At 50.2% G+C, this 25,395-nt stretch overlaps 3 protein-coding genes across 10 annotated transcripts in view; 2 read left to right on the top strand and 1 right to left on the bottom strand.

Moving 5' to 3' along the window:
• DBNDD2 (dysbindin domain containing 2) overlaps positions 1 to 1,670 on the top strand; it is a 30,797-nt gene extending 29,127 nt beyond the window's left edge. For all 4 annotated transcript variants that reach the window (XM_021689355.1, XM_021689353.1, XM_021689357.2 and 1 more), the window contains exon 4: positions 926 to 1,670. In XM_021689355.1, coding sequence (XP_021545030.1) covers positions 926 to 1,131 — 206 coding nt within the window. In that variant the 3' untranslated portion in view covers positions 1,132 to 1,670. The remainder of the gene's footprint in view (positions 1 to 925) is intronic.
• A 5,626-nt stretch (positions 1,671 to 7,296) lies between these two features.
• On the top strand, positions 7,297 to 16,026 carry PIGT (phosphatidylinositol glycan anchor biosynthesis class T). Of its 5 annotated transcripts, XM_021689040.2 has the most exons (13): positions 7,297 to 7,503; positions 8,053 to 8,230; positions 10,049 to 10,176; positions 10,482 to 10,582; positions 10,728 to 10,814; positions 11,350 to 11,437; positions 11,547 to 11,644; positions 11,735 to 11,900; positions 12,547 to 12,747; positions 14,472 to 14,637; positions 14,741 to 14,824; positions 15,249 to 15,421; positions 15,555 to 15,693. In XM_021689040.2, the coding sequence occupies exons 1-13, from the start codon at positions 7,317 to 7,319 to the stop codon at positions 15,614 to 15,616; spliced, it is 1,719 nt and encodes a 572-aa protein (XP_021544715.1). In that variant the 5' UTR covers positions 7,297 to 7,316; the 3' UTR covers positions 15,617 to 15,693. The 5 variants fall into 5 exon arrangements, with proteins under 5 accessions (XP_021544715.1, XP_021544714.1, XP_044774616.1 ...); XM_021689039.1 differs by lacking the exon at positions 15,249 to 15,421 and having other exon boundaries at positions 15,555 to 16,026; XM_044918681.1 differs by lacking the exons at positions 12,547 to 12,747; positions 15,249 to 15,421 and having other exon boundaries at positions 15,555 to 16,026.
• A 6,022-nt stretch (positions 16,027 to 22,048) lies between these two features.
• SPINT3 (serine peptidase inhibitor, Kunitz type 3) lies at positions 22,049 to 25,006 on the bottom strand. The gene is given in 5 exon segments (XM_021689292.2): positions 22,049 to 22,057; positions 22,593 to 22,615; positions 22,843 to 23,037; positions 23,040 to 23,057; positions 24,943 to 25,006. Coding segments are annotated over 5 exon segments (309 nt in total).
• Between the last annotated feature and the right edge of the window lie 389 nt (positions 25,007 to 25,395).

The raw sequence follows: 25,395 nt of genomic DNA on the forward strand, positions 1-25,395 counted from the left end.
GAAATTAATGTGATTAATTCATGTAATTAAAATCATATACAATATAAATTTTTATATTAGATAACTTAAGCCATTTTAGTCCTCTTCATATGAAATTTACTGAGCACTTTTCTTTTAAAGATTTTATTCATTTGTTTGAGAGAGAGAACGAGATAGAGAGAGCATGAGAGGGGGGAGGGTCAGAGGGAGAAGCAGACTCCCCGCCGAGCGGGGAGCCCCATGCGGGACTCGATCCCGGGACTCCAGGATCATGACCTGAGCCGAAGGCAGTCGCTTAACCAACTGAGCCACCCAGGCGCCCAGCACTTTTTTTTTTTAAGGTTGCTAATACTGTGCTCAATTAACTCAATCCTTACAATGTCCTACTAGGGCAGGCGGTAGTATCCTGATTTTATAAAGGAGGAAATTAGACTCAGAAGTTGTCACACAGCCAGAAAGTGGAAGAGCTGGGTTCAAACCATGGCTGTCTCATTCCAAAGCCCATATGTTTAGCTTATAAAATAGATATTCTCTTATTTAAAGCTGCCGCTGTTTATTGATGGCCTACTGCATGCCAGACATTTTATAATCATTCTTCGATTGATTTTATCCTCAAAACCCTTCTGGAATGTAGGTGCCTATCCCATTTTTAGAGAAGATCCAGTCCTTGAGGGGGAAAATGACTTGCCCAGAGCCACTCAGGAGCAAGTAAGTGACGTAGGTAGAGCTTGAACTCTTGAATTGATTGACCTGAGTCTAGGGCCCAGACATGGTGTAGTGAAGTGAAAGGAACTGGCAGTCAGGAGACCTGGCTCTTTTTGGACTGGCTCAGTGACTGGTCACTCCCCTGCCCTTCTCTGGGGTTCAGCCTCTCCTGGCCGGACCATCTCCGAGAGTCCCCAGAAGCCCTGTTTGTGGCCCTGACCAACTCTTCTTTTCTGGGCAGGGCTGGATGACCACCCAGAGGAGTTGAGCCTGCCAATGCCCACGCCAGACAGGACTGTGTCCCGCACGTCCTCCTCATCTTCTGACGACTCCACCAACCTGCACAGCCCAAATCCCAGTGACGGCGGGGCAGACACGCCCTTGGCACAGTCTGATGAGGAAGAGGATGGGGCTGATGGAGGGGCAGAGCCTGGAGCTTGCAGCTAGCAGTGGGCCTCCATCTACAGACTGACTGAGCTGGCTCTTCTCCACAGGAGACCCTAGGCCCAGCCAGAGCCCTTCAGAGAAGACCAGACTCTTTACTTGCAGTAGGCACCAGGGGGAGGCAAGGACAGTGGGATGGCGTACCTCTCTGGGAATTAACCCTCCTGCTTTACTGCTAACCTTTCCTGCTAAAACCCTCCCACCAGTTTTTGGCTTCCTCCCAAGGTAGGGCTTATAGGCAAGGAGATGGAAGATGAGGCAGGACAAGATGCTACTGCTTTTCTTAGCACCCCTCCCTCCCCCAGACTCTCCGCAGTCTTCTGATAGAGTCTCCTAAACCAGTGTCTCTAAGTGGATGTGAACTCTGTAGCACTCCCCGTGCAGTGGTACTCCAGCCATCCTGCTCCCCTACATCCTGTTTGGGAACAGGGCACGGTATAAATAATAAATAATAATCTACCAACCACTCCCCTTCGTGTGTCACGTTGCAGAGATCTCAGACCCACTATATCTAACCGACACCATCCCCTCATCTCTCATGTGCTCCATCTCTTCAGGAAATAGTTCTTGAATACGTGTGCTGGGCGTTTGGAGTACAGTTCTGAACAAGACAGGCTGCATCCCTGCCTTTGGTACTTGACTGTCTCTGGAGGAGAAAACCAAGTAAATACCACGGTTCACGGTGTAATCAGTAGCATGATGAGGAACAACTCTGGTATCAGAAAATAGCTCATGTGGCCACCAAAAAACTGATTTTTAAGCTGAGATCCAGAGGCTGAGTAGGAGTTTGCCAAGTGGGGGCTGTAATTCAAGCAGCAAGAGCAGCTTGGGAAGACTGTAAATGGAGAGAAATAGCTCTGAGGGACTAAGGAACATTCAGCTGGGCTGAACTGTTGGATTTGGGGACGAGAGGAAGGTGAGAGAGGTAAGACTGACAAAGGTTAGTCATGAAATACTTGGAAGCCTGTATCAAGTTTCGATTCGGCTGCTAATAAAAGGTCAGAGACTTAAGATAAAAATTTATTTCCTCATATAAAAGACGTCCGAAGTGCAGGACCATGTGGCTGCTCCGAAGTTATTGGGCGCCTGGGTCCTTTTTGGCTCTTTTTGCTCAGCCATCCCAGCCACGTGGCTCGAATTCCCATTGATCGCTCCTGTCTGAGGTGGCCGTTGAAGCCCCACCCATCATATCCTTGAAACTGGCAGAAAGTGGGAGAAGAAACTGGGGACAGGCAAAGCACAGCCTGCTGTCTGTTTCCACTTCAGGAAGTGTCCTTGGAAGTTCTAACCAGTCGTGTCCACTTTCATCTCACTGACCAGAGCGTGCTAACCCGAGAAAGGTTTCACTTACAGATATTTTATAGACATAGAGACACAACATTATCTGGAAGAAAGAAAATTCTGGCCTCTGGAAAGACAGTAACCTTTTCAAGTCACTGCATTACCAGTGCATCTGATTTCCGTACTACCTTTCAAACCTCTCAGAAGCACCGTGGCTACTGGAGAGGCTGGGGTGGTCCTTTAGTAGAGCACACTGCTATCTTGATAAAAACCAGGGTTATGTTTCTAAGGAACAAGAGGACAATAGTCTTTGGATAGGTAACTGGCAGTTGACATGTTAGGGGCCATGTTAATGAATCTGAATTTTATGGGGAGTAATGAAGGATTACAAGTGGTTGCATTTGCTTGTTAAAAAGGTAATTCTGGCCACAGTGTGGGGAATATACTGGAGGAGGACAGGCTCAGGACGGACACCTAACACAATACTCCATGCAAGAGATAATGGTAGTGATCAGCTTGACTGGGTTGAGGCAGGGTATAAAAAATAAATGACATTCATTTAATAAATATTTATTAAATTAAATGTCAGTGTTTAACATGTGTAAGACACTGAACAAGGAATGTAGAGTGGGGGAAAAAAAAGTGCTGCTTTTATGGGAGTCTAGTCTAGTGGGGACCCAAATGCAAAATTGCGACTATGACCAGTTCAAGGAAGGAGTTCATAGCCTATTAAGAGCAGTCACGGGGGCATTTCCCTTGAGGAAGTGGCATCTGACCTGAGCCCTGAAGGATAAGAAGGGAGTCAAGGAGGGGAGTAAGGAGTAAGGGGGGTACGGGGGGTGGGGGGAGAGAGGCTCCTTGTGGACTGTTCACTGGAGAGCACCAGTATGGATGCCTGGGAACCAAGAGCCACACTACATAGCGGGGTAGTGGACTAGCGTGGAGGTGGACGGGATGTAGAAAGGTGGAAGGAATGAGGAGAGATTTAGGAGACAGTTTCCAAAAGATTTGACAGGTAGGTGAGAGAGAGGAAGGGGTCAAGGGTGCCACCATTGTTTCTCCCTTGTGCAACAGGATGATGTGGAATGTAGGGGAGATCCAGGTTTGGGAAGAAGGTCACAAATTTGGTTTTGGCCATGGTGAGCTCGAGGTGCTTTCGAGACCTGCAGGAGGACATGTTGGGTAGGCACTAGGACCCACGTGTGTTGGATTTAGAGAGGATTAGGCTGGGAAATAAATAGATGGAGCTACCAATGTGTAGGTGGTAAGTGAGTAAGTGTGCCTTCCCAGGGAGGGAGGGGGAGTGGAAGGAGAAAGGAAGGTTCTAGGACCCAACCTTAAGGGGCATCAAGTCATTTCTCACATCAGAAAAAAGAAACCATTCCGCCTCTCTTTGTACATCAAACACCACCATGGGATCAACGGCCTTCAGCCTAAATCCCAAAGTTCTTTGTGCCACCCAGGCTGAGTGAGTGACAGGCCTGCAGTCTTCCCATAGTCCCAGCCTGGTTCCACCCCTGCAGGAGGCCATTGTAAGTGACAGCTCTTAAGGGCTTTTCCTAGCGCTGGTGAGAAACTTGTGGGAGTTTTGTGCTCCTTTTGTCTAAAAGCCTCTGTGTCCAAGTTGAGATCATCTACTAAACTGGGCTGGGGCTCAGTCTCATGTGAAATTTTGCAGTTTTTCTGGATTGCTTATGACTTTGCTGCACACAAAGGACATGGCTCTGTCCTTGTGCCCTCTCCCTGCCTTTGGAGTAGCAAAGCTCAAATACCTGTCTCACTGTGGCTGAACCTTCACCTGGGATGCAGCCTATGAGCTCCGTGGCTCTGCTATACACGGCTTCTCAGCTCCCAGGATCACCCTACTCCCCTCAGAGGCAAATGATGGGAAGCTAGACTAGCTTGGTTGCTGTCAATATGTCAACAAATCTCTTAGTACTCCAGGCACGTGATGCTAAGATCTGTGGGGCTTGGGGCATTTTCCCTGCCAGTCTTCTGGAGAGGCAGAATTGTGTGTGAGCCTCTGGGGAGCCTCCAGTTCAGCTGCTATGAGCCCCAGCCTTGCCTAGAAAGGTCTAGGGTCAGCTGAGACCCCAGGACCACTTCCTGCTTGGACAATGATCTCTTCTTCTGCCAAACCACAGGGGCTTGGCGAGCCTTCAGAGCCAGCATCTCCAGCTGACTGTTTCTTGAGGCCACGGAGTGCCCCTGGAGAGGAGAGGATGATTTGGAGCCAGCTCCGAGGCAAGCAGCCCAGCTTTCAGTCTCCAAGCCACAGCGTGGCTTCTTCTGTCTCTTGCAGACTTGTCACAGACTCTGGGGAAGAGGGAAGAAGACAGACTAATCCTGTAGAATCCTATGCTGTGGAGGAAATAGGAGGGACCACAACTCAGGAGATGATTCCCTGGAAGGTGCACACTGTAGCAGTCCCTAAAGAATGCACAGAACTTGACACTGAACAGCATGGCAGTGTGGGGACAGTATCAACTGTGCTGTGACTTATTTGTTCAGACACTGCTGAGCACCTAGTGTGTGCTAGCCTCCTTGCTGAGGCAACAAGAATACTAAGGTGACCAGGAGCTCTTCCAGGAGCAGATGTGGCCACAGATAATGGAAAGAGAACACAGGCTGTAGCAGAAAACAGAAGACCGTAGCACACTAGAGAGGGAGAAGGTAAGTCTCCTGGAGGTGGCTGGGTCTTCAATGATGGGGACAGGCAATTTCAAAAGGAGACAAAGCATAGAAATATAAAATAATCATAATGATGGTAGCTCCTCTTTTTTTTTTTTTTTTTTTTTTGAGGTTGATGGTGTGAACTCTAGTCTTGGCTTCATGACTCACTGTGATCTTAGGCAATATTTCAGTTTCTGTACCTGTTTTCTCATCTGTAAAATGGAGATCATAGACCCTACATCCAAGAATTGAGTCAATGATGGTCAATATTATTAAGCACTTAATACATTCTAGATCCTACATAAAAATAATTTCTAATCCTTAACAACCACCCTGAAAGTAGGTTTATCCATTTTACAGAAGAAGAAAAGTGACCCTCAGGTTGCTCATGCTCTTGTGGATTAAAAGCTGGTGTGGGGATTTGTCTGACATCTAAACTTGTGGCCTTTATTCCATGTCTAGTGGGAGAAGAACACTAGATGGAAGTAGAATGAGGGCATAATGACAGAAAGACATCTTTTTGACACTTCCTCTCTGGTTGGTTGGGGTATATCTTGGCAGACACCAAATTTGGCTCTTCGTAGAAGTATGGTTGTGAGTTTTACCGAGAGACTATGAGCAAAATCCTTCATGAATGTGTTCCTCATAGGGCAGCTGGAAAAACCAAAGCAGGAATTTAACATCGGAACTCCTACAACTCAATAATAAAAAGGCAAACAAGCCAATATAAAAGTTGGGGGGGGGGTACAAAAAGATTTTAAGACTCTTCACAAGAGAAAATATATGTATGGCCAATAAGCATATGAAAAGATGCTCAACATCATCAGGTAACAGGGAAATGCAAAATAAAACCACAGTAAGATACCACTACATATACCATATGGCTAAAGCTAAAAAGTCCTCCCAAATTAAAAACAAATGTTGAGCAGGATGTGGATCAACCAGAACTCTCATATATTGTTGGTGCAAGTATAAAATGATACATTTTGGAAAAAGATCTGGCAGTTACTTAGAAAGTTAAACATTACCTATGACCTTTGACCACTCCTAAATATTTACGCAAAGGAAATAAACATACGTCTACAAAATAACTTATACAGCAACCTACTTCATAACAGCTAAAGACGTGAAAGAGTTCAGGTGTTCATCACCAGGAGAATGGATAAAGTAAGGTATATTCATACAATGTGAAACCACACAGCAATAAAAACAAACTGCTGATACATGCGAACACACGGATGATTCTCAGAAACATTCTTCCTGTGACAGAACTCTTACACAAGAAAATATACATACGATATGACGGTTTCACTTACATGAATCTCTAGAACAGATTATATTGTGGAGAAAAATCAGAATAGTGGTTGCCTCTGAAAGTAGGAGGGGGCAGGGATTGGCTGGCAAGGGGCATTAACCAACTTTCTGGGGTTTTTGGAATGTTCTATATCTTGATAGAAGTTTGGGTTACACAGGTGTATGCTTTTGTCAGACTCTGTGAATGTGCACTTCAGAGTTGTGCATTTCTTTGTAAGTTTTACACCAAAATCTAAACAAATATTAAGCTTCATTTAATGACATGCATGCTGAAATATTTAGGGGAGAAGTGCACTTATGTCTGCAATTTACCTTGACATGTATCAAAACGTTAAGAGGAACTGAGGGACTTACAGACCAAAATGTGGTAAAGCAAGTATAGTAAAATGTTAATGGAGGAGTATAGGTGATGGGGTAACGGGTGTTCATTCTTTCAACTTTGCTGATGTTTGACATTTTTCATAATAAAGGGGCCAGTTATTTGGGGGTTTTACAGGAAAGCTCTGCACCAGGCTTAGGACTGAGCAAATGGACACACCAGAAGCCGAGGAAGACGCACGCACGAGCCCTGTCATGTGACCTCGCAAAAGACTTTTTCAGTCCTCAACTATTACATAGGCACAGCGGCAGTGGCAGCGCTCGGTATTATTACGCACATTCTAATGAACACGAGTACCCCAAAGTGGCGGGGAGGAAGGTCCTCAATCCAGCCCCCGGTCGTGCCAGACGTCCACCGCCCTTCTTGCCCTCCCGCGCTCCCTCAAACCCACCCGCCTTACAGGACCCAGCCCGGCCGTCTCTCTGGTAACCTCACCCCGAGTTCCGGGATGGCACCGGAAATCATTTCTCATACGCTCTTCCTATTGGAGGCCAGCTTTCGTGGGGGCGGGCACAGCTGGCAGGCGGAAGTAGCCGCTGGCATGGCGGCGGCCTTGCCGCTTGCTGTGCTCGTGCTGCTGCTCCTGGGGCCCGTGGGCAGGGGGCATGCAGAGCCCCCACGCGACACCCTGCGGGAGGAGCTCGTTATCACCCCGCTGCCTTCTGGGGACGTAGCCGCCACATTCCAGTTCCGCACGCGCTGGGATTCGGACCTGCAGCGGGAAGAAGGTGAGAGGATGAGAGTGGAGAAAGACGACTGTGGCACCCGCTGGGAGGGGGCGTGGAGGCAAGCCCTGGGGGCGGAGCCTGGTCCCTTGGAGGGGTTCTGGACCCTGGGCTAGGGGCTCGACAAACTAGCTCTTTGGGGAAGGATGGGATAGTTACTGAAGAACCCCATTGTACTGGTGGTGAAACTAAGGCCGGGGGAGGGGCAGTGACTCCTCCAGACGCCTAGACCAGGGGCTCTTTCCGCAGGTCCAGGCTGCCACTCTAATCCTTGAGTTAAAGCCCTCTGTCGACACCACCGATGATGATGCTGTTGGCCGTTGCCATTTATCCTGGGTGCTAGGCACAGAGCTAAGTTCTGTAAGAAATAGTGAGGAAGAAGTTGGAGATGTAGAGAGATAAAGGCACTTGGTCAAGATCACATCGCTAGTGAATGGCAGTTTGGTCCTGCATTCAGATCTCTCCGGCCCCAGAGCTTGGGGTCTGTTGCTGCTTTGGGGTGGCTGAGAACCCGTCTTCCAGGATCTTCACTTACCTACTCCCCTCTTCCAGTGTCTCATTATAGGCTATTTCCCAAAGCCCTGGGGCAGTTGATCTCCAAGTATTCTCTACGAGAGCTGCACTTGTCATTCACGCAAGGCTTCTGGAGGACTCGGTACTGGGGGCCACCTTTCCTGCAGGCCCCATCAGGTGCAGAGCTCTGGGTCTGGTTCCAAGACTCCGTCACTGAGTGAGTGCCCACCCTGAGTCCTGTTGCAGGCCATGGAGGGAATGTGGCAGTGGCCAGTGTAGTCATCGTGCCACTGCTCCTAGGGGGCAGCAGTTCCAGCAGACAGCAATTCCATGGGGGGTAAAGGTGGCATCGGAAGTAATAAATGATATTGCCACTGGGTGGCATTCTTTACTTTGGTATTTTTCACTTCCCCTGATACTTCCAGACCTGAGGTAGCACATGCATGTATCCACAGAGACAGGTAACAAATAATTTGAAGCTTACTTGGATGTAAGGCAGTAGAAGGCTGCGGCAAACTGGATGACCTTTTAAAAGACGTTCACTCACATAATAATAATAACGGTAATGATAGTGATGATACCATGAAGGCCAAACAAAACATCTGTGGGCTAGGATTGACCTACAGGATCCCAGATCTCAGCATTAGAAGAATAGCTTTTGTTTGGGAGATGGACCAGTTTAGGTACTGCTCTTGTACCACAATTTCCTCTCAATCCCACTGTGAGAAACCAGTAGCACAAACATGATTTTAAAAGGGGGGATAATAGGGAGTGGTGGGGACTATGGCAGGCTAGACAGCTTGAGAGGACAGCTGCCACTCACCCTCAGGGGACTGTGGCCCTGTGGGAATAGAGGCCTACCGTCATCAGATACTCTCATTTTCAAGAGATGCCAGAAATCTGGATTTTAGTGTGAAAATTGGCAAATTTAAAAAGCAGTAAGTAATTTCAAAGTGTAAGAAATGCTATGTGGGTCAGTGTTGTGCACACTACATGAAACATGATTATGGCTTGGGTAGAGCTTTCAGGCTTCAACTTTGCAATCTTTACGTGAGGCTCAACGATTGGAGCAGCTGAAAAGCACTGAACAGAGGATTATCGAAGAACCCCAGGACAACACTAAGATGATATCAGATGAGGCTCAAGCAGTGACTTCGACATTTGCCAAGCTTTCTTTTTTGTCTGAACTCTAACTCCCTTGTTTCCCCCCTCCCCCACACCTTGCTGTCACTGTCTCCCCTCAGCTCGTAATTGCTTGTAACATGGAGCTGGTGTTTAGAATTTTGGTTTTATGCTTTCTGTTCTTAATATAGAGAGCAAATCTGTTGTGATATTTTTCTAATTTAATTCGATGTTTTTATAGGGTCCTAGAATGGTTGTTTTTCCTTGTTCAGTGAGCCTTTATGGATGTAGGACTTCCTATTCTGAGGGTGGAGGCAGGACTTACTTTCATGCCCAGGGTGTTCACAGGGAAGTATGTCCTTTTGCCCAGCTGGGCACACCTCAGAGTGGATCAGCGGGCTGATCTCAGCCTCTGAAATTGTGGGGCACTTTACATGGTGTTGTGGGGTGTATATAGGTGACCCAGACGTGTTCCCTGTCCCCAGATTGTCCCAGCCTAGTTGAGGAGAAGAGAGGCTCAGAACAAGAGGCTGCCGCTCCCCAGCCATGTCCCAGGAGGGACCTCATGAGAGGCTCAGAGAGTCAGAACCGTGGCAGCACAGGACGAGGCTGTGGTTGAGGGCAAGAAAGGCTTTCTGGAGGAGGGAGCCTCTTTGAAGGTGGGCGGAGAGCGGTGAGTAGGGCATCGCCAGGAGGAGGAGGAATCGCCTGAGCAGAGACCTGTGGGGATGCCGGGATGTCCAGAAGAGAGTGAGGAGGAAGGGGTGGGTAGGGTGAGACCCAGGAGGCAGCTGAGCAGGGCAGCGGTACCATGGCAGCTCCATCAGCTAGCCAGTCTGTCGGTTTGGCAGCCAAGTGCAGGCTTGGAGGGAGGGAGCCCCGCGCCAGTGAGTGGGTTTGTGTCTCCATCCAGCGTGGATAAATCTTGGAAGGAGCTCAGTAATGTCCTCTCGGGGATCTTCTGCGCCTCTCTGAACTTCATCGACTCTACCAACACGGTCACTCCCACTGCCTCCTTCAAACCCCTGGGGTTGGCCAATGGTGAGATAGCCCCGTGGCCCTGTCCTTCTTCCTCTTGCCCAAACTTTTGCCTCCTTTCTCTTTAGCTTCCTGCTCCTTCAGCTGGGCTGGATCCTAAATCCCCTGGGTGTGCAGGCCCCGGAGGAAGGCTTCCTGAGACCATGTTGTCTCTGCGTTGCCTTCTCCCAAGGAGGGAGGGTCCCACCCCCGCCAGGACCTCTAGGGTGGTGGTACTGGAGAATTGCATGGCGAGCAGGAGGGAGTCACCCCATCTTTGAAGAGTGGGGCCTCAGGGCCCACCCCGGACAGACTCATGTCTCCCTCAGGCACTGATCATTCTTTCCTACGCTACGCTGTGTTGCCACGAGAGGTCGTCTGCACGGAGAACCTCACCCCGTGGAAGAAGCTCTTGCCCTGTAGCTCCAAGGTGAGGCCAGAGCGCTCCGAATGTGTGCAGGAGCCCGCGAGAATGGCATCGGCGCCTGCCCCTTCCCTGTCTGACTGCCAGGCCCCCTGTGCACGTGCCCCACAGTGAAGGGCACTGACCTTTCATCTCTTCCTGCTTCCTCCAGGCAGGCCTGTCTGTGCTGCTGAAGGCCGATCGCTTATTCCACACCAGCTACCACTCCCAGGCAGTGCATATCCGTCCTGTGTGCAGAGTAAGTCATGGGGAGTGGGGGCGGGTGCCATCCGGGGCCTCCGAGGGAACGTGCAGATAAAGCACGTAGCCTGGTGTGTTTTGCGCTGTGCCGGTAGTAAGTGTTAGCTGGGATGCTGATTATTTGGGGCGTTGGCCACACACCAAGGAAACGGAGCGGTTTCCTGGCAGGTGTTCAGTAAATCTGTGTCATGGAGCGTCGTGAAGAACACTAGCTGTGCGTGTGACTGCCAGCTTAGTCACTCAGCTGGCATGACCTTGAGCAAGTCGTTTCATTTCCCCGAGCCTGATTTCCTCCTCTGTCAAGTGAGAGTCACAGTAGTCTTAGTTCCTGCGGGTGTTGGTGACGGTTTCTCCGGCTGGTACACATACCACCGCGGGCACAGGGTCGTGTGCTCAGTACTGAATGGGAGCAAGTGGATGGGTGGGAAGGTCCATGGCAGATGAGGGATGGTGCCCAAGTGGGCGTCCCTGCGGCGGTGTGTGGGGGTGGGGACTGATGCGTCCTGACTGCTGCTGTCTGGCCCTCGCGGTAGAATGCGCGCTGTACCAGCATCTCTTGGGAGCTGAGGCAGACCCTTTCCGTGGTATACGATGCCTTCGTCACAGCACAGGGGAAGAAAGGTAGGCTGCCTTGGGCACCTCGCTGGCTACCTACCATCACTGGTCCCGCCCTGTCTCTGCAGAGCAGGCCTAGTCCTCACCCCCGCTCAACCTCCTCTCTGCTCCTCAGACTGGTCCCTCTTCCGGATGTTCTCCCGAACCCTTACAGAGCCCTGTCCCCTGGCTTCAGAGAGCCGAGTCTATGTGGACATCACCAGCTACAACCAGGTACCCGGGTCTCCAGTCACAATCGTCACCCTCCATCCAAGGCCAGCCTGCGCCTCTGCTCACTTCTCAGCCCTGCCTTTGTGCCCCCAGGACAATGAGACGTTGGAGGTGAACCCGCCCCCAACCACCACATACCAGGACGTCACCCTCGGTACCCGGAAGACCTACGCCATCTACGACTTGCTTGACATGGCCGTGATCAACAGCTCCCGTAACCTCAACCTCCAGCTCAAGTGGAAGAGCCCTCCCGAGAATGGTGGGTGCGGATGGGCCGCCAGGGCACTGGGCAACAGAGCTTTCTCTCTCGGGGAAGACTCATACCATGGGATATGAGGTGTGCGGTTAGACCCAGGTCCTGAATCGATGTCTTGATTCTAACTCCACGTCTTCAAGCTCTGTGACCTTGGGCAGGTTCCTAACCTTACTGCCTCATCTAGAAAATGGGGACATAATTACCCAGCAGATTGGATGAGATAATTAATGAAAGACACAGAGTTTGTTCATGCATTCATTTAATTATTAGCAAATATTTTTTGAAGACTGAAGATACCTTGCATTCAAGAGACATAATGTCTCTCGATTGAGGCAGACCTGAAACAATTAATTAATTGTGATTGTATTCAGTGTTACCGAGGCCAAGTGCCAACTACCATGAGGGCGCCTGGTTTGGGCTGGAGGGGCACAGGGCTCGGCACGTGTGAGTACTTAGAAGTAAGAGTAATTCTATCATGCTGTGGGCCCGGGAAGACAGGGATGATTCTGGGATGCAGGCTTCCCAGTTTTGATGGCCAAGGTCTTCCCCGTCGCTCCCTGGCTGTGAGACTCTGGACGTGGCCAGGGGAGTGGGGGTGAGGAGTGACCCTTTCCTTTGGGAGCTCTTAACCGTGGACCCATCTTCGCAGAGACCCCTCCGGCACCCTTCCTGCACGCCCAGCGATATGTGAGTGGCTACGGGCTGCAGAACGGAGTGCTGAACACGCTGCTGTACAACACCCACCCGTACCGGGCCTTCCCCGTGCTGCTGCTGGACGCCGTGCCCTGGTACCTGAGGCTCTACGTGCACACCCTCACCATCACCTCCAAGGGCAAGGAGAGCAAACCGAGTGAGCGCTGAGTCCTGCCCCCTGCCCCCACCCCGCCTTGCTCTCCCTCCAGGTCCCCCAGACCCTCCTTTCTCAGGGGAGTGATTCCCCAGGTACCTTGGAGAAACTACACAGGCACAAAGAGTTTGGAAGACTTTGAAATGTGGCAAGGGTAGCCTTACCGGGCCAGTCCTGGAAGTAATTCATAAAGCAGAGATAATTCAAACACACAGGACTGGGGATTCTTAAGAGACTTTACAAGGGCAGCGATTTTCTGATCTCTTTTACTTCTTTGCTCCTTCTTCCTTGGTGCCCCGGGCCCGGCCTTTTGTGCGGAGTCCTAGGCTTGCAGTGGAGAATGGGTTAGCAGCAGGGAAAACGGTATTGGAAACAAAAAAGATAAAGGTGGAGTAGATGGTTTCTGCCTCCTTGGGACGGGTAAAGAGGCGTTGTTTTAAAAATTTATTTTTACTTGCCACGCTTTTTCTGAAGAGGAGTTAATATCTTGTGCGTGCTTTCTGTCAGGTGGCAGGCATAGCACTAAAGCCCGCGTGGTTTGGAGTGGAGGGAGACCTAACACAGAAGACTTCTCAGGAGGAGGTTCTGGCACATTCCAGACACCCAGACTTCCTGTCTGTGACTACCCCTGTTGTTACCTGCACTTTCAGACCTGGGCTGTTCTACTTACCTTCAGCACCACTGTTTGCGTCCCCTTCAGAATCTCTTCTTCAACACACTACCCCTGTATTTTGTAGGCTTTTCTGTTTGGTTTTTTAACCTTTTGCTCTGGAAAGTATCAAGCACACACCTATGTGAGCGAGCATGACACATCCCACGGGCCCGGCTCCCCTTGCTCGTGTTTCATCTCTGACCTTGTGTCATTTCTCGATTTTAGTTTTCTGCTGGAGTTTCTTAAAACTGATACTAGACATCGGTCCCACCTTCCAGTGCTTCAGCCTACATGTCTACCAGGGAGAGGGCTTCCCCAAAATACCAGCTGTCCTTATCATGCCCGTTTGCCCCAGTGGTCTGAAAAAAAACACTGGATAGTTGGTTTATTTGAGTTAGAATCTAAATAGGGTCCTCACATTGCATTTGCTTGATAAGCTCTCAAGTTTCTCTCTCTCTCTCGTTAGTTAATAGACCTCATTTCCTTAGAGTGGTTTTAGGTTTAGAGAAAAACTGAGCAGAAAGCACAGAGTTCCGTGTGCTACTACCTCTCCTTCCCCATTATTAACATCTTGCATTGGGGTGTTTGCTCTTAAGTCTCTTAATCTATAACAGTTCCCACTCTTTTTTTTTTTTTAATCTATTTGCTGGAGAAACTCGGTCATTTGTTGTATGGAATGTTCTACACCCTGAATCTGTCCTTGGGACTGTGGTTAACATGCCCCTCCCTCCCCTGCATTTTTTGTGTGTTGGTGGTTAGATAGAGAAACTTGATTAGATTCAGGTTCCACATTTTGGCCAGGAAACTTCTAGGTGGTTCTGTGAACTTCCTCTTGAATCACATGAGGCGCCTGATGCTGGGCACCCCAGTTTCAGTGATGTGAGGATTAACTAGATTGAACTTGCCCTGGGACAGCTGCCCTGGAAATGCCTTTTCCTTTTTCCAAGACCCTGCTCCCCTCCCTGAGCCTGCCTGGCTCCTGCAGTCCAGAGCCTAAGGCCTCGAGAGGTAGGGGCGAGGGTGCAGGTAGTCCAACCGCAGCAGAGAGGGGTGGGTGACCCTTGCCTGTCCCCAGGTTACGTCCACTACCAGCCCGCGCAGGACCGGCTGCAGCCGCACCTCCTGGAGATGCTGATCCAGCTGCCGGCCAACTCGGCCACCAAGGTCTCCATTCAGTTTGAGCGGGCGCTGCTCAAGTGGACCGAGTACACCCCGGACCCCAACCACGGCTTCTACATCAGGTGGGCTCCCCTCACATTCTGCCCCCAGCCTCCCGCCCACCCGCCGTGCCACTCACCCCAGTGGGGGAGGCACACACACCAAATGCCGTCTGCCTCTCCACAGCCCGTCTGTCCTCAGTGCCCTCGTGCCCAGCGTGGTGGCAGCCAAGCCCGTGGACTGGGAGGAGAGCCCCCTCTTCAAGACCCTGTAAGTGTGACCTCAGCCGCCGGCTTCGGGGTGGGTAGCCACACGGGCGATCAGGTTCACGCGGGCCAGGTCGGGGTGGGGTGTGGCCCCTTCCAAAGCAATGTGCCGAATTAACTCAATTCCAGTAAAAATCCTAGTGGTCTGTAATGTTTGTCCTGACTCTCTGAAGTGATTCTGAAGTGCTTCTAGAAGAAGAAATGGCGAGAAGGGCTGTACTTGGAGCCTGCACGTACTCATTGTTTCTCTTCACAAATATTTCATTGAGTGCTTATCAAATTCCAGGTCCTTCAGAGAGCACTGGGTGTACAACAGGACATACAACAGCCTTGCCCCTGTCCTGCTCATGTTAAGAGGCAGGAGGGGAGATTCTGGTCTAGAGTAACGGGGCCGGGGGTGCTGGGGAGTAATCTAGGGGGTTATCCAGGAGGGCTCCTCTGAGTAGACAGCCTCGAGGCGGAGGCCGGAGGCCAAGGAAGAAACTGCTGAGCGACGGCAGGGCCCCATCCCTCACCCTCAGCACCAGGCGGCTCTCCTTTGATCAGCTTTACGTGTCGTCTCATGTTTCTGTGTCGACCTGCGATGTCTTCTGTCAAAAAGGTTTTGAGGCTAAGAAGGCTTTGTGAACCCTTGCCACCGCCCCTTGGCCCGGTGCAGCCAGGAGTGGGCATGGGCTGGGATGGGGAGGAGCATCCCAGGCCTGCGTCGCTCACCTCTCCTTCCTGACCGCCAGGTTCCCAGCGTCGGACAGCTCGAGCCATTTTGTGCGCCTCTACACGGAGCCCCTGCTGGTGAACCTGCCCACGCCGGACTTCAGCATGCCCTACAATGTCATCTGCCTCACGTGCACGGTGGTGGCCGTGTGCTATGGCTCCTTCTACAATCTCCTCACCCGAACCTTCCACATCGAGGAGCCCAGCACGGGTGGCCTGGCCAAGCGGCTGGCCAACCTTATCCGGCGCGCCCGTGGTGTCCCCCCGCTCTGAGATTTGCCTCCACAGCGGGGCTGCTGTTTCTCTCTGGGGAGGGCTGGTGGTGACCCCAAGGGCTCTTCCTGCCACTCGCTCTCTTCAGAGTTGGCTTTTAAACCAAACTGCCCCTGGACGAGGCCAGGGCTTAGATGCGCTGTGCAGTTCAGGAGCCACGAGCCAGATGTGGCATTTGAATTTAAATTCATTTAAATTAAAAATTCATTTCCTCTGCTGTCCCGGCCACGTTTCAAGTGCTCAGTAACCAAAAGTGGCTCATGGCTGCTGTCCTGGACAGTGCGGACAAACGTTTCCATCACTGCAGAAAGTTCTAGGACAGCGCGGACCTAGATATGCTGAGGAGCTTGCATCACCGCGTGGTAGCTGGAACTTTCTGATTGTGGCATAAAAAGTGGCTTCCTTGGTTCTTTGCTTCCTGTCCGTGAGGCCCAGGAAGAGGGGGCTGGGGCTTGTTTCTTGGGCACCTGCATAAGACTTTCTACACTGCCTCCCAAAACCCCGACAAACAAAGCTCCTCTGTCTCCTGCTAAGAATTCCCTCTTCTCTCTTGCTTCCCCCTCATTGGTGATTCCCAGAACTCCCTGGGTTTGGCCGGGAGTATTTATAGAAGTGTATCCGTGACCATGACCATGAACCATCCTCTACCTTTCAGGAGCCCTGAGAACCAGTCCCGTATCACCAGGGGTAGAGCTGGAGAGGGGGAGGAGCTCCATGTGTTGGTTTTCTAACTGTGTGGTGCATTGGAATCACCTGAGATGCTTGTGAAAGTAATGCAGATTCCTGGAGTCCACACCCTGTGAATTCAGTCTGTCTGAGTGTAGCCCAGCCTTGGAATTTCTGTCAGGCTCTTCATGAGCTTGTGTTCGGGGTGGTCCTTAGACCTTTTACACAGGCTTTGAAGGCCAGGTCCATTGGATCGAGGCCTGCCCCTGCCCACCTACCCTTCTGCTTATATGACCCTGGATTCCTGTACCAGGTCCTTGGGCAGATGCCCCTCCCCACCCGCATCTTCTGTCCCTGCCTCTGGCACACTTGGCATTAACTGTGTAAGTATTTGCAGCCTGCCCATCCCTTCCCCAGCTCTCCCATCATAGCAGTTTGGCTTAGAATGCCCTGTTCCCCCAACCACGCACTGTCCTCTACTGCCTGGTTCACTCTTAAAAAAAAAAAAAAGAACCAGAGAGTTACTTCCTCCAGGAAGTCTTCCCTGATACACCAGGCTGCTCTAGGTGCCCCTTGCCTCTGTTCCCAGAGCATCCTGGACTTAACCTTTACAGGTTCTTTTCACCCTGGCTGTTCTTGTTCTTTAACTTCCATTAAACTGTAAGCTCCCTGGAGGCAGAGGGGCTGTCTTCCGTCTGGACCTGATCCAGCTCAGGACATGAAAGTGCTCCATCAGTATGTATGGTTGACTGGGCGTAGGCTATTCTGGCCTGGGATCTGGGGTTCAAGGGTAGGGCTGGAAGGGCGAGGGGCACCAAGAAACCACACAAGTGTGTGTGCAGAGTCTTGAGCACAGTAGGACTGGTGACGTTTGTATGGCCAACAGAGATGGGGTTGTTCGGTCGCCTCTGAGGGTTTTCCAAGAGCTCCCAGAATGTACGAGTGAGGTGTGTATAGGGAGGAGGTGATGAGCTCATCTAGACCACAGGCAAAAACAACTTGGTCAGGATGCTTTCACTTGAGTTTTTTCTTCCAAGCAGTGAATAAGCAGGGTGCAGATGAGATGAGCATGTGGGCGGGTGGGTGGGTATCCAAAGCTCGTGGTCCTGGCAGCCTGCGTGGAGCAGGATGCCTGCCCAGAAGGGGAGAGAATGGAGTTGTGGCCCGGCTGTGCTTTATACCCCCAGCCCAGTCAGCACTCGGAACCACCTCTGCTGCCACGTCATACGTAACCCGTGCACTGACAACACCGTGTCTCTCGTGCTCCTCCCACAATTCCAGATTCATTCACCCAACTGCCTACCTGCCGGCTGCACTTGGACATCTAAAGGCACCTTGGATTTAATATCTCCAAAACCAAGCACCAGCATACTCTCCCCCGCTACCCCCAACACGCGCAACCGTGGTCGGCCCATCTTCCCGGTGGCCCAGGCCAAAAACCCTGGAGCCATTCTTGATGCTTGGCTCACATGCCATGCGTGCTCCGTTAACAACTCTGCTCTACCTTCAAAGTAAATCCAGAAGCCAGCTCCTTTTCACCACCCCCACTATTGTGCTGTCTATGGATCAGGTCTTCCTGGCCACACCTGTTTAAATCGCTGCCCCCAGCTACGAGCTCCCTCCTTTGCCCTTGTCTTTTCCTCTATGGCTCTCACTGCCGTCAACATGCAACGTGTCTTACTTATCTTGTTTATTAATTATTAAGCTCCACAAGGACAAGGACTTTTGCCTTTTATGGCTTCAGTGCCTGGAACAGAGCCTGGCATGTGGTTTGCATTCCAGTAATTGCTGAGTGAATGAGTTCGTGAGTGTATGAATACCACACAGTAATTTTACTGCTAAGCAAGCCAGGTCACCCAAACATCTGGGTTCTGAGCCTTGAAATTCTTGCTGTGCCAACACCAGGACCATCTTACCTTGTCCATGCACTCAGGGCCTGGGCATTTCTGGTTATGCTCAGTTGGGGATCCTCAAGTATAAGCCTGGCAATGGCCTTCCCCAAGAGGGTTGCCCCAGAGCAGTGGTATCTGGGGGGAAGGGCCATAGGTGCTGAAGTCCAGGTCAGTCAGGGCCCCAGGGCACTGTGAGGTCTGCTTTCCCCTCCAGTTGGCTCGGGCTGTCTGGTGGAGCTGCCCTGGGCATAGCACTGGGGGGGACTTCTGTCCTCTGAGGGCTTTCCCGGGAAAAGCAGTGAGTGAGTGAGTAGATGAAGATTTGCAGAAGCAGAATTGCCCTGAAGAACTAGTCTCCTTCCGGGTCTTCCTTCAACACCGGGGACAGTTGCTCGTGACCCAACTATTACTGTTATTCACCATCACTCTGCATGCCTGGTAGGATACTTCAGAGACACGGCAGGGCCGGTCCTCTCTGAAGAAGGCTGGGAGACAGCTGGCTTGGGGTTCAGGCAGGCTTGGCAATAGCTATCCCGGTGCGTTTAGAGGGCTCAGGGAGGAGCAGCAGGGCACCCAGATCCCGACCTCCCAACCCCCAGTGACCAGGATCTGGAGAGGTGACTGGGGGGGGCCTCAGCTTTCTGGACCCGCAGTGGGACAGGCATGTTGTTCTCACACTGAGAACTGTGTTGAGAGGCGGCGCCCCTGCCCTGAGCTAGGGGTGCTGGGAATCGGAAGAGGGAAGCAAAGTCAACCAGCCTTGCATTTTCCGGCTTCCCTGCCTCAGCTCGTGCTCTTCCCTTTCCGTGCCTCCCTGACTCTGTCCCTGACCTCGAGCTCCTTCCATGAAGCCTTTTCTGACCATTCTCACTTCCACACCGAGGCTGTATGCTCATTCATTCATTCATTTACTCACCCAACCTCTGACCTGTCTGTCTGGAGCTTCTATCATCCATTTGTCTACTCATTCAGCAGATACGTGTTGGGTATCTGTCCTGTGCCCGGTACTGCTCTAGGCACTAGTGAACAAGAAAGCAAGCCCCTGCCACGTGGTGCTTAACAGTTTGGCCGGGGAGACAAAGACTTGGCTACATTAATAAGTATGTAGCGTAAGCCCAGGTAGCACTATGTCCCTGGAGAAAAGGAAAGCAGCGGGAACATGAAATGGATGGTCAAGACCTCTAAGAAGGTGAGGAATGATCAGGAACCCAAGCCAAGCAAAGGAGAAAATCACACGAAATCCAATGGAAGAACAAGTGCAAACATCCTGTAGCAAGAGCTTACTTAGTGTGTTTGCAAAACAAGGAAGCCGCAGTAACTAGAGCTGGGATGGGGGTGACGGGGTGACTTTGGACAGGTTGGCAGGGGCCAGGAGGAAGAGGGCCCTGGAGGCAAGGTTTTATTCCACATGTGATGAGAAGCAGAGGAGTAATGGGATCGGATTTGCATTTGTTTATTTGCTTATGTACTTTTTTTGGCCTTCTGATGCACATTTGGTTAATAATTCTTGCTTCATGGGGCGCCTGGGTGGCTCCGTTGGTTAAGCGACTGCCTTCGGCTCGGGTCATGATCCTGGAGTCCCGGGATCGAGGCCCGCATCGGACTCCCTGCTCGGCGGGGAGTCTGCTTCTCCCTCTGGACCCTCCTCCCTCTCATGCTCTCTGTCTCTCATTCTCTCTCTCTCAAATAAATAAATAAATAATCTTTAAAAAAAAAATTCTTGCTTCATGATACTCTCACCATTGGTCCACGCGTGGTCCTTTTTGTGTATTATTTACATACATATGCATGTATTTTGGTGCAGTAAGGACCCATGAACCTACCGTCCCAACAGGAAAACTAGCACATGATGGTAAGAATTTGATGTTTAAGAGATCACTCTGGCTGCTGTGTGAACAGACTGTAGGAGGTAAGAATGGACACTGGGAGGCCAGTGAGGAGGTGAGAGAGCATCAGGAAGGGCAGACTGGGGTGATCGCAGCAGAGCGGGAGAAGTTGAGTTTGGGATACATTCTGTAGGAAGAGCCCCGGGACAGACTATTGGATCGGGTGTGGGGTGGATTCTACTAACTCATGCATTCAAGAAGTAAGTCACAAATTATTGATTCATTCAGTGCTTGCTGGTAACTTCTTACGATACGATAAGTCGTTTACAAAACATACATTCCACATGGTCCTTGCCCTGCTCACAGTGCAGAGGCAGAGATAAATAAACACACTTAAAACACTTTGGAATAAGTGCTGTGACCCAGGAAACCCAAGGAGGGGAGAGAAAAGGATGGTTAATTATGACTTGCACAAAGGTGCTCAGTTACTGTCCCATCTCATGACTTGATCTGAGCAACTGATTAAATTCTTTAGTTGCGTATGTATTTATATTTTTTTGCTTTAAAATTATTTTTATCATATTTTTAAAAATGTCTAAGTTTCAGAGCATAGACACTACTTCAAATACCAGTCTGTCCTCGATTAACCTTCCAAAGCTCAAACTCTCAGGTAGTTAAAAACATGAAAGGGAATAGGAAATTAAGGGGAAAACATGCCCTTTCTCTCAAATAGATATGTATTTGGGAAGGGTACACCAAGGACCAAATGACACCACCAGGGACAGGGGTCTAGTCTGGGAATCCCAAGTTCTGGATTCTAGTATTGCTGTTTAGTCCTGGGCAGTAGTTTCTCTTTCAAGGAAGGGGGAGTGGCCAGAATACGCGTAGGACAGCAGGAGAGGCTTATGGGGGAGGTGGCAGCGATGGTCAGGGCAGATGCCGTCCAGCATTCCAAAAATTATGTAACAACAGAATATTATTTAGTCTTAAAAAAGAAAGAAATCCTGACAGGCTGCAACAGGGATGAACCTTGAAAATATGCCAAATGGAATAAGCCAGGCATAAAAGGACAAATACCGTACAGTTCCTCACATATGAGGAACCTGGAGCAGTCAATTCATAGACGCACAAGGTAGAATGGTGGTGACCCGGGACTGGGGAAGGGGAATGGGGAGTTAGTTCTAATGGGCACAAAGTCTCAGTTTAGGAAGATGAAAATGTTCTGGAGCTGGATGGTCACGATGCTTGAACCACAATGTGAGCATACTTAAGGCCACTCCATCGTACACTTAGAAATGGGTAAAAGGGTGCATTTTATGTACTATATATTGTACCACAATCGAAAGAATATACAAAATCCTCATTTTTCCAAGATCCATCTGCATGGAGGGAAATTCCCACCTGGCTGACCAAGGTTCCCCGGGTTTCTAGCTCTTCCGCACTCTAGGACATGGCTCCTGCTGGACAGGAAGCTGGAAGTAGGGCTAGCAGCAGAGCTTCAGGCAGCAAAGAGCAGGTGGCTGGGATTTGGGGACAGATGTGCAAGATCCCCAAATTTGCATTCAGTCTGGCTTCCGTGAGGAGGCCCCCCTGGTGGTAGGAAACTTGTGTCCTTTGTCCTCATCCTTTTTCTTCTTTTTTTAAAAATACTTTTTAAAATTTATTTTAGTGAGAAAGAGAGAAGACGCATGAGCAGGGAAGGAGCAGAGAGGGAGTTCATCTCAGCCGACTCCACGCTGAGCGCAGAGCCCAATGTGGGGCTCGATCCCAGAACCCTGAGGTCATGACCTGAGCCAAAACCAAGAGTTGGACACTTAACCAACTGCACCACCCAGCAACCCCTCCTCCCCCATCCTTCTACTTCTTCTGGGGGCACAGAACAAAGGGCCTGAGGGGGTAGGGATGGGGGTGAGGCAGGTTTGATCACCCTTGAGAGCTGAGGTGGCTGTGAGCCATTCATGAGGACAGGCCCAGGGCCCTCATAAGAAGACTTCAAGCCACACCGACTTTGAATGTTTTATTGACCCAGGCCTGGAGGGCTACAGGATGGGTTCCAAGCAGGGACTAGGTGCAGGAAAGGAGGCCCAGCCAGCTTTCAGTCAAGGCCAGGAGGATGCAGGCATGGTCTTCAGCTGCTCTTTACCTTGTCTCTGTAACAGAGATGACAGTCCGTTTCCTTCCTGGCTGGCATATAGGTGGCCTGGGGCCAGAGCCATCAGCTAGACTCCTTACCGACCCTCTTCAACAGCCACCATACCGGAGGCCTCCTCACCTCACCCACCTTGATCACTGCCACCAACACCTTCCTTGCTTCTGTCAACACCATCGCCCCCCGTGAAGGTTACACGGCTAACTTCCTCTTGGCCAGCACCACCACCTACAGAAAAGCCTCACTACTCACCAATACTGCTTTCATCTTCACCACTGAAACCACCGTCAACCACAGCCTCACTGCCTCCACCCCAGCACCCCCATTACCAAACACACTGGCACCTCTTGGTGGCACATCTGATTATTCCCGTCCCCATCGCCTCTCAGAGTAATATCATGGCATGACCCCACCACCATCCTCCACCATGCTGTCTCCCTTCCCACGACCACCACCACCCGATCGCCAGCGTTGCTTCTCCTGTTTCTGTAAGAGGACTCACCAGCGTGCTTGCAGATCCTCAAACAGATCTCCGTGGTCTCAAAATTGTTGTCAGTGCCCTGACAGCCACTGTAGGCGAAGTGCTCACACTCACTGGACGTGTTGTCGTAGAAGTACCGGTAGAAGAGGCCTCTGCAGGGGCCCCTCGCTGGAGGGAGCTGACACGTGGCAGGCAGAGTTTGGGACAGCTCCCGGGGGCCTCTTGCTTGAGATGGGCTGTAGGTGTGAGGAAGGACAGGTATTGTCACTTTGGTGTCCTTTTTTTTTTTTTAAAGATTTTATTTATTTATTTGACAGAGAGAGACACAGCGAGGGAGGGGACACAAGCAGGGGGAATGGGAGAGGGAGAAGCAGGCTTCCCACCGAGCAGGGAGCCTGATGCGGGGCTCGATCCCAGGACCTGAGCCGAAGGCAGACGCTTAACGACTGAGCCACCCAGGCGCCCCACTTCGGTGTCCTTTTAAACAACTGATAATTTTTTTTTTTTTTATTAGAAGCACATCTTCTACACCAAGCGCCCTAGTGGGTGCTTGCCATTTTTTGCATGATTTAAATGACCTTATGGAGTAGATATTACTGTCCCTCCCCCACAAATGAAGAAACAGGTTCAGAGAGGTTTGGCCATCTTCCCCAAATCATAAAACCTGTCAGTTGAGGCCTGGGGTTTAAACCCAGTTACAATTTCAAATCCCAGGCTCTGCATGCTACAGCTTCTCATAACTTGACTCAAGGTATTTGAGATAGCTTTGTTTATAATTGCAAAAAAACACATAATTTGGAAAAAATATCAATGTTCACCAACAGTGAGGATTGATAGGTTATATGCAGTCATTGATAAGCATAGTGCTGATCTATATGCATCAACATGGAGAGAGGTTCATAATTTTGTGGAACAAAAATCAAATTTCAAAAGACAATATCTGGAATGCTCCTGTTGATGTAAAATATACCTATAAACCCATGTAGTGATGACTAGAAGGTTGTTCACCACTGTATTTGTAGTAATTTTCCTGGGTGGTGGAATTTCAAGTGATTTTTATCTTCTAATTATTTTTAGTGTCATTTAAGTGGCAATGAACAAGTATCATTTTTTATAACTAGGAAAAAGATTTACACTAAATAATCTTCAGTATCCATGAATAATGAAAAAATAAAGAAATGGATGTATTTTACTTATTATTTTAAATCCTTTCACATCTGGCTCTGGTTATCACATCAAGTGATTTATCCAACATGTGTGTGTACACACACACACACACACACACACACACACACACCCTCACCCACTAATTGGCCATGGATCCCAATGTATCTTTTCATGGGATACAATACACCCTGCTTTGATATGTACACTCCCTGACAAAAGATAGCAGCCCTCAGACAATGAGTTCATGGGTCATGTCTGCTCCATAGTACCATTTTGGGAATCCTCAATTGATATGACATGCTGCATATCCTGGGAGAACCCTAAACTAGAATGAGGAAGAAACCATTCTAGGAAGGGAATTCAAGGTCTTTCATTAGGGCAGCAAGTCTCAATCTTGGTGGAACATTAGAGTCCTCTCGGGGAACTTGAAAGAAATCCCAATGACCAGGCTTTACCCAAGACTAATTAAATCAGAATCTGGGAGTGTGGGACCCAGGTAGCCCCCAGCTGACTCCAGAGTGCAGCCAAGTTTCAGAACCTGATCTCCTTTTCAAAGCAGTATGAAAATTTATTTTCTCTCATAAGGATCCTGGGAGTAGGATTCTGGAAAGAAGGATTATTTGGGGGGGGGGAAGAAGGATTATTTGGGCTCTGTAAAATAGGGGACCCACTTTTTAAATTCACACATTTCCATATCGTTTGTCTTTTTAAGACCAACACATGTATTGCTTTGTAATAAAAATTAAATTTGGTGCGGATTGAATTCAATCAAATAGACATCTGTGAGGTCTGGCCCCAGAGAGATGAGCCTCTTCCCAAGCCTAAGCCCTGGTTTCTTCCTGAGGTGGAAGTGACCAGGTGGCCCTGTGGAGCCAGCCCCCCACCCTATTGCTCCCCCTCCCCCAAACACAGGCTGTGGTCTCAGGGATCCTCTTTTTTAAGCTCTCCGCTCACCTGAGCTGGCGATGCCAACCAGGCAGAGGGGGACGCAGAGGACAAGGAACGGGCTGAACTTCATGATGCCAGTAGCCGAATGTTCCAGGCTGGGGCTGGAGGCTAAAGTGATACCTGCAGCTGAAGCAGAAGGGCCCTATTCCTCTGAGTGGAGGGAAGTATCTGGCTTTTCATTACCTGGAAGAGGAAGCACCCTGGGCAAGGAGTGTGGTCCCAGAGGAAGTGGATGTCTACCTGGAGGCACGGCCGCTTACGTTGGAGGGCTTCTTGGAGGCTATTGGGCAAGTGCCCTAAGTCAGTGTTTCTGCAGCATCTGGAATGCCAGTCCCCAGCCTCATCTACTGCAGACTTGAGTTCCTGTGACCTTGGACTGGTAAGTGACTTTTTGGGCACTCAGTTTCCCTATCTGTAAAATAAGTGGTCTGGACAACACGGTCCCTAAGAAACCAGCTT

Source organism: Neomonachus schauinslandi, chromosome 10 (assembly GCF_002201575.2).
Source record: "Neomonachus schauinslandi chromosome 10, ASM220157v2, whole genome shotgun sequence".
In the NCBI taxonomy this organism is placed as follows: domain Eukaryota; kingdom Metazoa; phylum Chordata; class Mammalia; order Carnivora; family Phocidae; genus Neomonachus; species Neomonachus schauinslandi.